The 14,195-nt window shown below is 40.4% G+C and overlaps 1 protein-coding gene across 1 annotated transcript in view; it reads left to right on the top strand.

The window, feature by feature from the left end:
- Positions 1-14,195, top strand: part of LOC142348534 (uncharacterized) — a 49,601-nt gene that overhangs the window by 8,956 nt on the left and 26,450 nt on the right. Inside the window, exons 2-3 of the mRNA XM_075399908.1 lie at positions 9,712-10,013; positions 11,449-11,538. Coding sequence (XP_075256023.1) covers positions 9,712-10,013; positions 11,449-11,538 — 392 coding nt within the window. The remainder of the gene's footprint in view (positions 1-9,711; positions 10,014-11,448; positions 11,539-14,195) is intronic.

Raw genomic sequence — 14,195 nt, 5'->3', positions numbered from 1 at the left:
CTCATCTTACCCCTTCTGAACAAACTTCACTCTCACTGTTACATCACTTTGTCCCCTCTGGCAGCTCAACTCTTAAATCACTTTACAAAATCTGAACAAATTACCTCCACTCTTGCACCATTTGATCCTCCTTGGCAGATCAGATCTTCCATAATTGCAACCCCTCTGAACAAATTATCACCCACTCTTACACCGTTTTAACCGCCTTGGCAGCCCAGTTGGTACATAATTTTACCCCCTGCGAACAACATACCCCTATCCTTACACCACTTTATCCCCTTTGGCAGCTCAATTCTTACACCATTATACCCAATCTGAACAAATTACCCCCACTCTTATACCATTTTACCCCCCTTGGCAGCCCAGCGCTTACATAAATTCAACCCCTCTGAACAAATTACCCCCACTCTTACACCACTTTTACCGCCTTTGCCGCCCAGCTCTTACATTATTTTAGCCTTATGAAGAAACTACCCCATTTTCCCATTTTACCCCCTTTTCAGCTCAACTCTTTATTCTTTTTACCTCGTCTGAACAAATTATCACCACTTTTTTACAACTTTTTCCCACTTGGAAGCCCAGCTCTTGCCTCCCTTTTGCCCCTCTGAATCTGAACAAGTTACTCCCTCACTCCTACACCTTTTTGTTCTCTTTGGCAGCTCAACTCTTACATACTTTTTGTCGACTCCAATCAAATTACCCCACTCTTACACCATTTTGCCCACCTTGACATTCTAGCTCTTACCTCATCTTACCCCCTTTGAACAAACTTCACCCTCACTCTTACACCATTTCGTCCCCTCTGGCAGCTCAACTCTTAAATAATTTCAACAACTCTCAACAAATAACCACCACACTTGAAACATTTTACCCGCCTTGCCAGCCCAGCTCTTTCCTTAGCCCCTCTGAATCTGAACAAATTACTCCCTCAACCCTACACCATTTTATCCCCTTTGGCAGCTCAACTTTTAATTACTTTTTTCGACTCCAAACAAATTACCCCCACTGTTACAGCATTTTAACCGCCTTGACAATCCAGATCTTTCCTCATCTTACTCCCTCTTACATCATTTTACCCGTCTTGGCAGCCCAGCTCTAACCTTAATCTACCCCCTTTCAACAAATTACCCCCTTACTCTTACACATTTTTATCACCTTTGGCAGCTCAACTCTTACCTCATTTCACCCCATCTGAATCAATACCTCCTCGTCTTTGCACCATTTTATCCCCCCTCCCCTTGGCAGCCCAACTCTTTCATTATTTTACCTGCTCTGAACAAATTACTCCCTCCCTCATATACCATTTTATCCCCTTTGGCAGCTCAACTCTTACACCGTTATACCCAATCTGAACAAATTACCCCCAAACTTACACCAATTTACCACCCTTGGCAGCTCAACTCTCAATTCGTTTTACCAAGTCTGAACAAAATATCCCCTTACCTTTTTCCCACTTGGCAGCCCAGCTCTTACCTCCTTTTAGCCCCTCTTTATCTGATCAAATTACCCCCTCACTCCTGCACCAATTTACCCCCTTTGGCAGCTCAACTCTTTTATAATTTTTTCTACTCCAAACAAACTACCCCCAGTCTAACACCATTTTACGAGCCTTGAAAGCCCAGCGTTTACCTTATCTTACCCCTCTGAGAAAACTAAACCCTCACTATTAGACCATTTTTCCCCTATGGCAGCTCAACCCTCGAATCATTTTACCATTTCTGAACAAATTACCACCACTTTTACACCATTTTACCCGTCTTGGCAGCCCAGCTCTTACCTTAATCTACCCCCTTTCAACAAATTACCCCTCACTCCTACATCTTTTTATCCCTTTGGCAGCTCAACTCTTACCTCATTTTACCCCATCTGAATAAATACCCCCTCGTCATTGCACCATTTTACACCCCCCTTGGCAGCCCAACTCTTACATCATTTTACCTGCTCTGAACAAATTACTCCCTCCCTCGTATACCATTTTATCCCCTTTGGCAGCTCAACTCTTACACCATTATACCCAATCTGAACAATTTACCCCCAAACTTACAGCAAGTTACCACCCTTGGCAGCTCAACTCTCAATTCGTTTTACCAAGTCTGAACAAAATATCCCCTTACCTTTTTCCCACTTGGCAGCCCAGCTCTTACCTCCTTTTAGCCCCTCTTTATCTGATCAAATTACCCCCTCACTCCTGCACCAATTTACCCCCTTTGGCAGCTCAACTCTTTTATATTTTTTTCTACTCCAAACAAACTACCCCCAGTCTAACACCATTTTACGAGCCTTGACAGCCCAGCGTTTACCTTATCTTACCCCTCTGAACAAACTACACCCTCACTCTTAGACCATTTTGTCCCCTATGGCAGCTCAACCCTCGAATCATTTTACCATTTCTGAGCAAATTACCAACACTCTTACACCATTTTACCCGTCTTGGCAGCCCAGCTCTTACCTTAATCTACCCCCTTTCAACAAATTACCCCCTCACTCGTACATCTTTTTATCCCTTTGGCAGCTCAACTCTTACCTCATTTTACCCCATCTGAATAAATACCCCCTCGTCATTGCACCATTTTACCACCCCCATTGGCAGCCCAACTCTTACATCATTTTACCTGCTCTGAAAAAAATACTCCCTCCCTCGTATACCATGTTAGCCCCCTTTGCAGCCCAACTCTTACATCATTTTAGCCCCTCTGAACAAACTACACGCTCACTCTTAGACCATTTCGTCCCCTATGGCAGCTCTACCTTCGAATCATTTTACCATTTCTGAACAGATTACCACCACACTTACTCCATTTTACCCGTCTTGGCAGCACAGCTCTTACTGTAATCTACCCCCTTTCAACAAATTACCCCCTCACTCCTACATCTTTTTAGCACTTTGGGAGCTCAACTCTTACCTCGTTTCACCCCATCTGAATAAATAACCCCTCGCCTTTGCACCATTTTACACCCCCTCCCCTTGGCAGCCCAACTCTTGCATCATTTTACCTACTCCGAACAAATTACTCCCTCCCTCATATACTATTTTATCCCCTTTGGCAGCTCAACTCTTACACCATTATACCCAATATGAGCAAATTACCCCCAAACTTACACCATTTAACCCACTCTGCTGCTCAACTCTCAATTCGTTTTACCAAAATTGAACAAAATATCCCCTCACCATTTTCCCCCTTGGCAGCCCAGCTCTTACCTCCTTTTAGCCCCTCTGTGAACAAATTACCCCCTCACTCCTACTTCTTTTTAACCCCCTTGGCAGCTCAACTCTCATTTCGTTTTACCAAGTCTGAAGGAAATATCCCCTCGCCGTTTCCGCCTTGGCAGCCCCAGCTCTTACCTCCTTTTAGATCCTCTGTATCTTAACAAATAACCCCCTCACTCCTACACCAGTTTACCACCTTTGGCAGCTCACCTCCTTCATAATTTTTTCCACTCCAAACAAACTACCCCCATTCTAACACCATTTTGCGAGCCTTTACAGCCGAGCTTATACCCCTATCTTACCCCTCTGAGCAAACAACTCCCTCACTCTTAGACCTTTTTGTCCCCCCTTGGCAGCCCAACTCTTACATCATTTTACCTGCTCTGAACAAATTACTCCCTCCCTCGTATACCATTTTATCCCCTTTGGCAGCTCAACTCTTACACCATTATACCCAATCTGAACAATTTACCCCCAAACTTACAGCAAGTTACCACCCTTGGCAGCTCAACTCTCAATTCGTTTTACCAAGTCTGAACAAAATATCCCCTTACCTTTTTCCCACTTGGCAGCCCAGCTCTTACCTCCTTTTAGCCCCTCTTTATCTGATCAAATTACCCCCTCACTCCTGCACCAATTTACCCCCTTTGGCAGCTCAACTCTTTTATATTTTTTTCTACTCCAAACAAACTACCCCCAGTCTAACACCATTTTACGAGCCTTGACAGCCCAGCGTTTACCTTATCTTACCCCTCTGAACAAACTACACCCTCACTCTTAGACCATTTTGTCCCCTATGGCAGCTCAACCCTCGAATCATTTTACCATTTCTGAGCAAATTACCAACACTCTTACACCATTTTACCCGTCTTGGCAGCCCAGCTCTTACCTTAATCTACCCCCTTTCAACAAATTACCCCCTCACTCGTACATCTTTTTATCCCTTTGGCAGCTCAACTCTTACCTCATTTTACCCCATCTGAATAAATACCCCCTCGTCATTGCACCATTTTACCACCCCCATTGGCAGCCCAACGCTTACATCATTTTACCTGCTCTGAAAAAAATACTCCCTCCCTCGTATACCATGTTAGCCCCCTTTGCAGCCCAACTCTTACATCATTTTAGCCCCTCTGAACAAACTACACGCTCACTCTTAGACCATTTCGTCCCCTATGGCAGCTCTACCTTCGAATCATTTTACCATTTCTGAACAGATTACCACCACACTTACTCCATTTTACCCGTCTTGGCAGCACAGCTCTTACTGTAATCTACCCCCTTTCAACAAATTACCCCCTCACTCCTACTTCTTTTTAACCCCCTTGGCAGCTCAACTCTCATTTCGTTTTACCAAGTCTGAAGGAAATATCCCCTCGCCGTTTCCGCCTTGGCAGCCCCAGCTCTTACCTCCTTTTAGATCCTCTGTATCTTAACAAATAACCCCCTCACTCCTACACCAGTTTACCACCTTTGGCAGCTCACCTCCTTCATAATTTTTTCCACTCCAAAGAAACTACCCCCATTCTAACACCATTTTCGAGCCTTTACAGCCGAGCTTATACCCCTATCTTACCCCTCTGAGCAAACAACTCCCTCACTCTTAGACCTTTTTGTCCCCCATGGCAGCTCAACCCTCAAATAATTTTACCATTTCTGAACAAATTACCACCACTCTTACACCATTTTACCCGGCTTGGCAGCCCAGCTCTTACCTTAATCTACCCCCTTTCAAGAAATTACCCCCTCACTCTTACATCTTTTTATCTTTTTGGCAGCCTAACTCCTACATTACTTTACATCTGCTCTGCGCAAATTACTCGCTTACTCTTATACCGTGTTTTCCCCTTTGGCAGCTCAACTCTTACACCATTATAACCAATCTGATCAAATAAACCCTCACTCTATCATCATTTTACCCCCTTGGCAGCCCAGCTCTTACATAATTTCAACCCCTCTGAACAAATTACCCCCACTCTTACACCCCTTTAACCGCCCATGCAGCCCAGCTCTTACATTATTTTACCCGTCTGAACAATCTTCCCCCTTTCTCTTACACCATTTTACCCCCTTGGCAGCTCAACTCTTAAATCATTTTATCAATTCTGAACAGATTATCACCACACTTAATTCATTTTACCCGCCTTGCCAACACAGATCTTACTTTATTTTACACCCTCTCAACAATTTACTCCCTCACTCCTACATCATTTTATTCCATTTGGCAGCCCAACTCCTATACTATTTTACCTCTGCACTGCACAAATTACTCCCTTACTCTTATACCATGTTTTCCCCTATGGCAGCTCAACTCTTACAACGTTTTACCCCACCTGTATAAACTACCCCCACTCTTACACCATTTCACCCCACTTGGCAGGCCCGTTCCAACCTTATTTTGACCTTTCTCAGCAAAATAGAGCCTCACTCCTACAATTTTATCCCCTTTGGCAGCTCAACTCTTACACCATTATACACAATCGGATCAAATTACCCCCAAACTTACACCAATTTACCACCCTTGGCAGCTCAACTCTCAATTCGTTTTACCAAGTCTGAACAAAATATCCCCTTACCTTTTTCCCACTTGGCAGCCCAGCTCTTACCTCCTTTTAGCCCCTCTTTATCTGATCAAATTACCCCCTCACACCTGCACCAATTTACCCCCTTTGGCAGCTCAAATTTTTTCATACTTTTTTTTGACTCCAAACAAATTACCCCCACTCTTAAACCATTTTTCCCCCTTGGCAGCCCAGCTCTTACATATTTTCAACAACTCTGAGCAAATTACCCCCACTCTTACACCACTTTAACCACCCACGCAGCCAAGCTCTTACATTATTTTACCCTTCTGAACATACAACCCCTTTCTCTTACACCATTATACCCCCTTGGCAGCTCAACTCTTAAATCATTTTGACCCGTCTTAACAAATTATCCACTCACTTTTACTTCGTTTTCCCACTTGGCAGCCGAGCTCTTACCTCCTTTTACCCCCTCTTTATCTGATCAAATTACCCTCTCACTCCTGCACCATTTTGCCCCCTTTGGCAGCTCAATTCTTACATAATTTTTACCACTGCAAACAAATTACCTCCACACTTACACCATTTTACCGCCTTGACAGCCCAGATTTTAACTTATCTTACCCCTCTTAACAAACTATACCCTCACTCTTAAACTATTTTGTCCCCTATGGCAGCTCAACCCTCAAATCATTTTACCGTTTCTGAACAAATTACCACCACTCTTACAGCATTTTACCCGTCTTGGCAGACCAGCTCTTACCTTAATCTACCATTCAACAAATTAACCCTCACTCATACATCTTTTTATCCCCTTTAGCAGCTGAACTCTTACCTCATTTCACCCCATCTGAATAAATACCCCCTCGTCTTTGCACCATTTTACCCCCCCCCCCCCCCCCCTTGCAGCCCAAATTTTACATCATTTTACCTGCTCTGAAAAAATTACTCCCTCCCTCATATACCATTTTATACCCTTTGGCAGCTCAACTCTTACACCAATATATCCAATTTGAACAAAGTACCCCCAAACTTACACCATTTTACCCCCATTGGCAGCTCAACTCTCAATTCATTTTACCAAGTCTGAACAAAATATCCCCTCACCTTTTTCCCCCATGGCAGCCCAGCTGTTACCTCCTTTTAGTCCCTCTGTATCTGATCAAATTACCCCCTCACTCCTACACCATTTTACCCTCTTTAGCAGCTCAACTCTTTTATAATTTTTTCCACTCAAAACAAACTCCCCCATTCTAACACCATTTTACGAGCCTTGACAGCCCAGCTTTTCCCTTATCTTATCCTCTGAACAAACTATTCCCTCACTCTTAGACCATTTTGTCCACAATGGCAGCTCAACCCTCAAATCGTTTTACCATTTCTGAACAAACTACCACCACTCTTACACCACTTTACCCGTCTCTGCAGCCCAGCTCTCACCTTAATCTACCCCCTTTCAACAAATTACCCCCTCACTCCTACATCTTTTTATCCCTTTGACAGCTCGACTCTTACCTCTTTTTACCCCATCTGAATATATACCCCCTCGTCTTTGCACCATTTACCCCCCCCCCTCCTTGGCAGTCCAACTCTTACATCAATTTGCCTGCTCTGAACAAATTACTCCCTCCCTCATATACCATTTTACCCCCTTTGGCAGCTCAACTTTTATCCCATTATACCAATCTGAACAAATTGCCCCCAAACTTACACCATTTTACCCGCCTTGGCAGCTCAACTCTCAAAGCATTTTACCAAGTCTGAACAAAATATCCCCTTACCTTTTTCCCACTTGGCAGCCCAGCTCTTACCTCCTTTTAGCCCCTCTGTATCTGAACAAAATACCCCTCACACCTATACCATTTTGCCCCCTTTGGCAGCTCAAATTTTTTCATACTTTTTTCCACTCCAAACAAATTACCCCCACTCTTACAACATTTTACAAGCCTTGACAGCCCAGTTCTTACCTCATCTTAACCCCTGTGAACAAACTACGCTCTCAATTTTACACCATTTTGTCCCCTCTGGCAGCTGAACTCTTAAATCTTTATAGCAACTCTGAACAAATTAACACCACTCTTACACCATTTTGACCTGCTTTGGCAGCCCAACTCTTACATCACTTTACCTGCTCTGAACAAATTACTCCCTCACTCTTATACCATTTTATCCCTTTTGGCAGCTCAAATCTTAGATCATTTTACCCACTCTGATCAAATTTCTCCCAATCTTACACCATTCCCCCCCTTGGCAGCTCCGCTCTTACGTTTTTTTAATCTCTCTCAGTAATTTACTCCCTCACTTTTTCACCATTTTATCCCCTTTGGCAGCTCAACTCTTACACCATTATACCCAATCTGATCAAATTACCCCCGCTCTTACATAATTTTACCCCAGCTGAACAATTCATCCCCACTCTCAAAAATCCCCCATTGCAGCCCATTGCAGCCCATTGCAGCCCACTCATACGTGGCAATATTGGTCAGGGGGTAACATTTCAAAGGTCCTCCCATTGCATCCCATTGCAGCCCACTCCTACATGGCGATTTTAGCCATGGGGAATGATGAGGGTAATTCCTCAAAATTCTTACCATTGCTGCTCGCTCTGACATGGAAACTTTAGTCAGGGGGTAATTCTTCAAAAGTCCTCCTAATGCAGTCCACTTTTAGATGTCGATTTCAAACAGGGGGTAATACTTCAAAGGTCCTGCCATTGCATCACATTGCAGCCTACTCTTACATGGCAATTTTAGTCAGGGGGTAAAACTTCAATGGTCCTCCCATTGCAGCCCATTGCATCCCACTCTTACATGACAATTTTAGTCAGGGGGTAATTCTTCAAAGGTCCTCCTAATGCAGTCCACTCTTACATGGCGATTTTAAATAGGGGGTAGTACTTCAAAGGTCCTCCCATTGCATCCCATTGCAGCCTACTCTTACATGGCAATTTTAGTCAGGGGGTAATACTTCAAAGGTCCTCCCATTGCATCCCATTGCAGCCTACTCTTACATGGCAATTTTAGTCAGAGGGTAATTCTTCAAAGGTCCTCCTAATGCAGTCCACTCTTACATGGCGATTTTAAATAGGGGGTAGTACTTCAAAGGTCCTCCCATTGCATCCCATTGCAGCCTACTCTTACATGGCAATTTTAGTCAGGGGGTAATACTTCAAAGGTCCTCCCATTGCATCCCATTGCAGCCTACTCTTACATGGCAATTTTAGTCAGCGGGTAATACTTCAATGGTCCTCCCATTGCATCCTATTGCAGCCCACTCCTACATGGCGATTTTAGCCATGGGGAATGATGAGGGTAATTCCTCAAAATTCTTACCATTGCTGCTCGCTCTGACATGGAAATTTTAGTCAGGGGGTAATTCTTCAAAGGTCCTCCTAATGCAGTCCACTCTTACATGGCGATTTTAAACAGGGGGTAATACTTCAATGGTCCTCCCATTGCAGCCCATTGCAGCCCACTCTTACATGACAATTTTAGCCAGGGGGTAATTCTTCAAAGGTCCTCCCCTTGCATCCCATTGCAGCCCACTCTTGTAGGGCGATTTTATCCAGGGGAGGGGTGAGGTTAATTCCTCAAAAGTTTTACCATTGCTGCTCACTCTGACATGGAAAATTTAGTCAGGGGGATAATTCCTCAAAAGTCCTCCTATTGCAGCCCAACTCTTACATCTTTTTACCCCCTCTGAACAAAATACCCCCCCCCCCCCCCCCACAGCAACATCAATGTCCCGGGAGGACATTCTTCCCGGGAAGAGTTAATGATCAACACCTTTGGTGCAAATGTGGGGAATTTCGGAGAACTTTCTCACTTGACAAAATTCTTCTGACTGCGTTTTAAGTAATAACTCGAAAACAATTATATGTTTGTTTTTAACTACATGAGTATTGACATTAGTTATGAAACGTTGTAGATACTTGTAGACGTTTTTAACTATTATTCGGAGATGTATAAACTGTTTCAGGAACCGACAACAACCTCTATGTAAAATTTTACTACATAGAAGCGGATTTTCCAGGAGTTAAGATACAACTCAATAACTACTCCAGAGGGTCGGCACTAGATAACTTCAATCAACGATTTCGTCCTAATCAAGAAAATGTCTTTCAAGTTTTAGTTCCAGACTTCGCTTTTGTTAATTTAAATAAAGTCTGGCTCGGGTTTTATGATGATCCGCAAGCGAAATGTTCTGCATTGGACGATGATTTGGTTCTGAGGAGATTGACGATCAGGGATGGAAAGACCGAACACCTGTTCATAAGCGAGGTAAACCTGGAGTTTCAATTGACTGAGTTCTGAAAAATTCTCACAAAAAGTCTAATCGGCTCTTATTATATTAGAAATAGACTTACGCAGACATAATAAGACACTGGTTCGGGACCGAAACAGTGAAACCGTTTAATTTGGAGCTGGGATAAAAATTTTGTATTTTCGGACACCTATTTATCGAGGACATGCAGTAGTTTCACAGTTAGCTGAAAAGATTTTGAAAAAATGCCGTCCGTAATTGGTCAAGGTACGTTTCAAAACCGTACACGATAGAAGTTCTTATGATTTAAATTTTTGCTCTCTTTTCGAAAAAAAAACATTTTTCAATTACTTCTATGATATCATCGATTTTTGTCAAACAATAAAAAGCCTATTAGCGCAAAAATTTCGGCTAGTACCTTAGCCGAGGAATGATCGGGAAAAAAAGGCAGGTAATGAGCGGAGTTTGAGCCGAATGAAAAAAAAACATAGCAGGACAAGTCCTGACGTACAGTTCAAAGAACTTTCATTGACTAAACAAAGAACTAAACCAGGAATGAACTACGAATGAATTGGGAAAACCATTTGGAAAAAAATCCGATTCAAAAAATCGAAAAAAAAACTAAAAACCAAAGTACATTGCAGTACGTGAACCGAAAGCCACTAGCGAGAAACCGAATTTTTGTTCAAACACCGTTTTCGCACTCTAATTCAAAATTACAGTGAAAAAAATTTACGCCGCAAAAGCACTCGCTTTTTCGCTCCACTTCCTGTTTCGGCGTGACCAAAATCGTTACTCCAATTTGTCTTTAAAAGTCATGAAAATGTGTGAACAGATCTTAAAAAAAGACAGCGCCCCAATACAATTTAAGTTCTTTGAATTGTAAAAATTCTTTGAATAGCAGAAAACGCTAAATAAGAGCTCTTGAGACTTAAAAAACGCGCAAGCGAGCTTAAAAAAATTTTAAAATGAAATCTTGAAAACGATCTCATAGGGCCTGGAAACCTATTTTATCTTATAGGCAAAAACAAATAGTCTTAAGTTTTGAATATGTTATGTTTTATTTTTATAGTTTCAGCCATCCTTAGATCAGCATCCCTTTCCGTAGAACTCTTGCTTTTTGAGCGGAAATTTTGAGGACTAGTCCTTTTGAGCAGAGAAAATTTTTAAGCAGAGAAAAAAAAATGCAAGAAATCAGCGGAGCTCGACCGAAACAGAAATTTTAGGCAATGAGCGAAAATATATATATTCGTAGCCCCAAGAACAAACATATAGCATAGCGGATTCATATTATAAAAGTATTAGTTTAGTATAGGAAAAGATAGGCTTCTATACTCTAAAAGATAGGTCTGTAGGCTGTATAAGATTGTTTTCTGGGTTCCATAAGATAGATTTCCAGGATGTATTGCGTTTTTTTGAAAAAATAATCATCATATACAAATACTTTTTTAGAGTTTTTATCATCGGAGCTATCGGGTGGAAACTATAACCAAAGACAAACCGACATTAGAACTGCGTCGCGTTGACCACAGACGAAAGAAGGTTAGTACACAAAAAGCACAAATCAAAATGGAAACTTGCACTTCAATCTTTTATAGAACAACTTTAACCTTCAGACTCACATTTGTTCATTTCGGCCTCAACTTATGCTTATAGTCAATTGAACTGGCTAAAATTTTAAGACTAAGTAATCAATCTGTGATTTTCAGATTTTTAAAGAAAATAGTTCATTTGTGGTCATTTGTCGCATAAGGTATCTTGACATTGGCTTTTTGTCATGCTACCGCATTCTGTTTTTGTTGATTGATGATTGGAGTGGTTCAAACTGTTCATGGTTTCTTTTATTCTCATCAACTTAATCACAGGCTGCCCGGGCTAAGTACAGCGCCCATTGAGATGTTTTTAATAAATTCTATGAGTAATATATGATAACTAAAAAACTGATAATAATACAAGAAAATAAATGAAAACAAAACCAGCTGTGCTCAGCTCAGGAAGCGTTCTGACCTTTCCCGGGTCAACGATCATACAACTTTCTTTGATTTCTTACTAGGTCATATATGATTCATAGTAATCATACTAGGTCATATATGATTTGTATGAATTCTTGGTAGTCATACAAGGACCATATATGATTTCCTAGAAATCATATAGGGATCATGCAAAAAACTTCAAAGACTAAAAACTGTATAATTTTGATATTCTATTGAAGTTGAAAAAATTTCTTGGAAATCATACAAGGTCATAAACGACACATAAAACATTGACTGGGTCCACAATTTTTCGTATAATGTAAACAGAGGACTTAACTAAATTTTTATATCGCATTTGAAATTCACATTTGATTCTTTGTGTGCGCTAAAAAAATAACTTTGTGGTTCAAACACATTCAAAGAACGAATATGAGGTTATATGCAAGTTTTTTTATTGATTATTTTTTTATAAATGAGCATTAATAAGTATAACTGGCTTCTGAGTATGTCTAAAATTTTGTTATCTCTTTGGACTTACTCTTTTGTTTAGTACCCAACATAACAAATGATACTGTGCGTTAGGGTCTTATGGCGGACCATAATGTGATAACGGGGCATCATATCAGTGATGCTCTACCGAAAAAGAACAAAAAAAAACATAAATGGTTTTTCGAAAAATAGATGTATGATTCTTGGTATTCGTACTATGATCATATATGATTTCTTGGTAATCATACAAGGATCATATATGATTTCTTTGATTTCATACAAGGATCGTACTAAGAAATCAAGTATGGACAGTATGAAATCATATATGATCCTTTTATGAAATCAAAGAAACTTCAACCCGGGTTTCGCTAGCCATTTATAGATTGTAAAAGTTGTATGGAAAAAAGATACGGAAAACAAAACGAATTTCATGAGCTGAACTGAACAAAATCCAAATCTCCGAATTCACACGTACCACTTATTTTTTGAAGAAATAGTCTCAAAGTCATGCGATCGCCAAAGAGGCATATTCAATTATGTTGACGGAAAAGTTCTTAGTACCAGTCTAAATCAACAATAAGGGAACTTTTTACCTTATAGGCCTCCACTGCTACCAATACAAATTTACGTTCAGCACCCGGGTCGAGGAAAAATCGGAAAACATGTAAGATAAGCCGTATAAAATTTTTTTTTCACCGCATTTTTCGGATAAAATTTTGCAATGAAATGCTTTGAAATTATGTATTTTCACCGCTATAGTAAACGGTGAACATAAAAAAGTTGTAGCAATTCACCTCCCTTACAATGCAAATTTGAAATAGAGGCAGATTTTAGTAATAGCATAACACATAATGTGTCACAATTGAAAAAAAATAGTCCATTCTGAAAAACTCATTCCAGTCCAGCTCAGTTTGTTTTGTCATCATGAACTACTGACATTCAATAATGTTAACTCCATTGAAAACTGAAAAATCAAAGGCATTTTATGCTCAAGTATAAGGGTGCGCGTTAATTGTGCATACTGCAACACAAATTAATAAAGTTGGTTCTGATCACAAGATTGTTTCCAAAAGGTTTCAAAAAATAATAGCAGTTTATTTAACGAAATAGATGCCACTAAATTTGTTGTTACTTTATAGTTAAAACTATTTTCGATTTATTGGCTGAATAAAAACTTTTGTTTATAGTTTTTTTTCGTAGACTGAGCAATAACAGTTATTAAGTCTTTATCAACTTCGACATTTCAATTTTTCTCCATAACACATCAAACATTAAAAAATTGCTACAAATAAATAGAGTCTACAACTGAAGGCAACAATCAAATAAGGTAAAAGTCAATTAAGCAAAAAAATTTAAGTCAATGCAAAAATTGTTTCAAAAGGTTTGCAAAAAATTGATTGTTTGTTTTGGTTTTCCACACTGATGCCCGGGTCGATGTTTCCTCGAAAAAGCAGGAAAACAATGTAAGAGTTGCGATGAAGATTTGTGAAAAGAAATTTTTAAAAAAACTACTTCTATGAAAAATGCAAAAATTGAAACTTATTTAAGTTTTTATGCCAAATGCCTAAGAAGCTACAACGAAATACAAATTTTGAAAGTCATATACGTCATCATTATAAAAGATCTTAGGTAAGTTGAAAACCCTCCATCTGTCTGCTGGTTCTAATAAAAACTGCAAGTTAAAATAGTTTCTAGAAATCTTAAATAGAACAACATTTTATTCTAAATAACGATCTT

The sequence above is a fragment of the Convolutriloba macropyga genome, chromosome 10, assembly GCF_964194025.1.
Source record: "Convolutriloba macropyga chromosome 10, txConMacr16.3, whole genome shotgun sequence".
In the NCBI taxonomy this organism is placed as follows: domain Eukaryota; kingdom Metazoa; phylum Xenacoelomorpha; order Acoela; family Convolutidae; genus Convolutriloba; species Convolutriloba macropyga.
The sequence above is the reverse complement of the archived record's forward strand: the minus strand, read 5'-3'. Positions and strand labels throughout refer to the sequence as shown.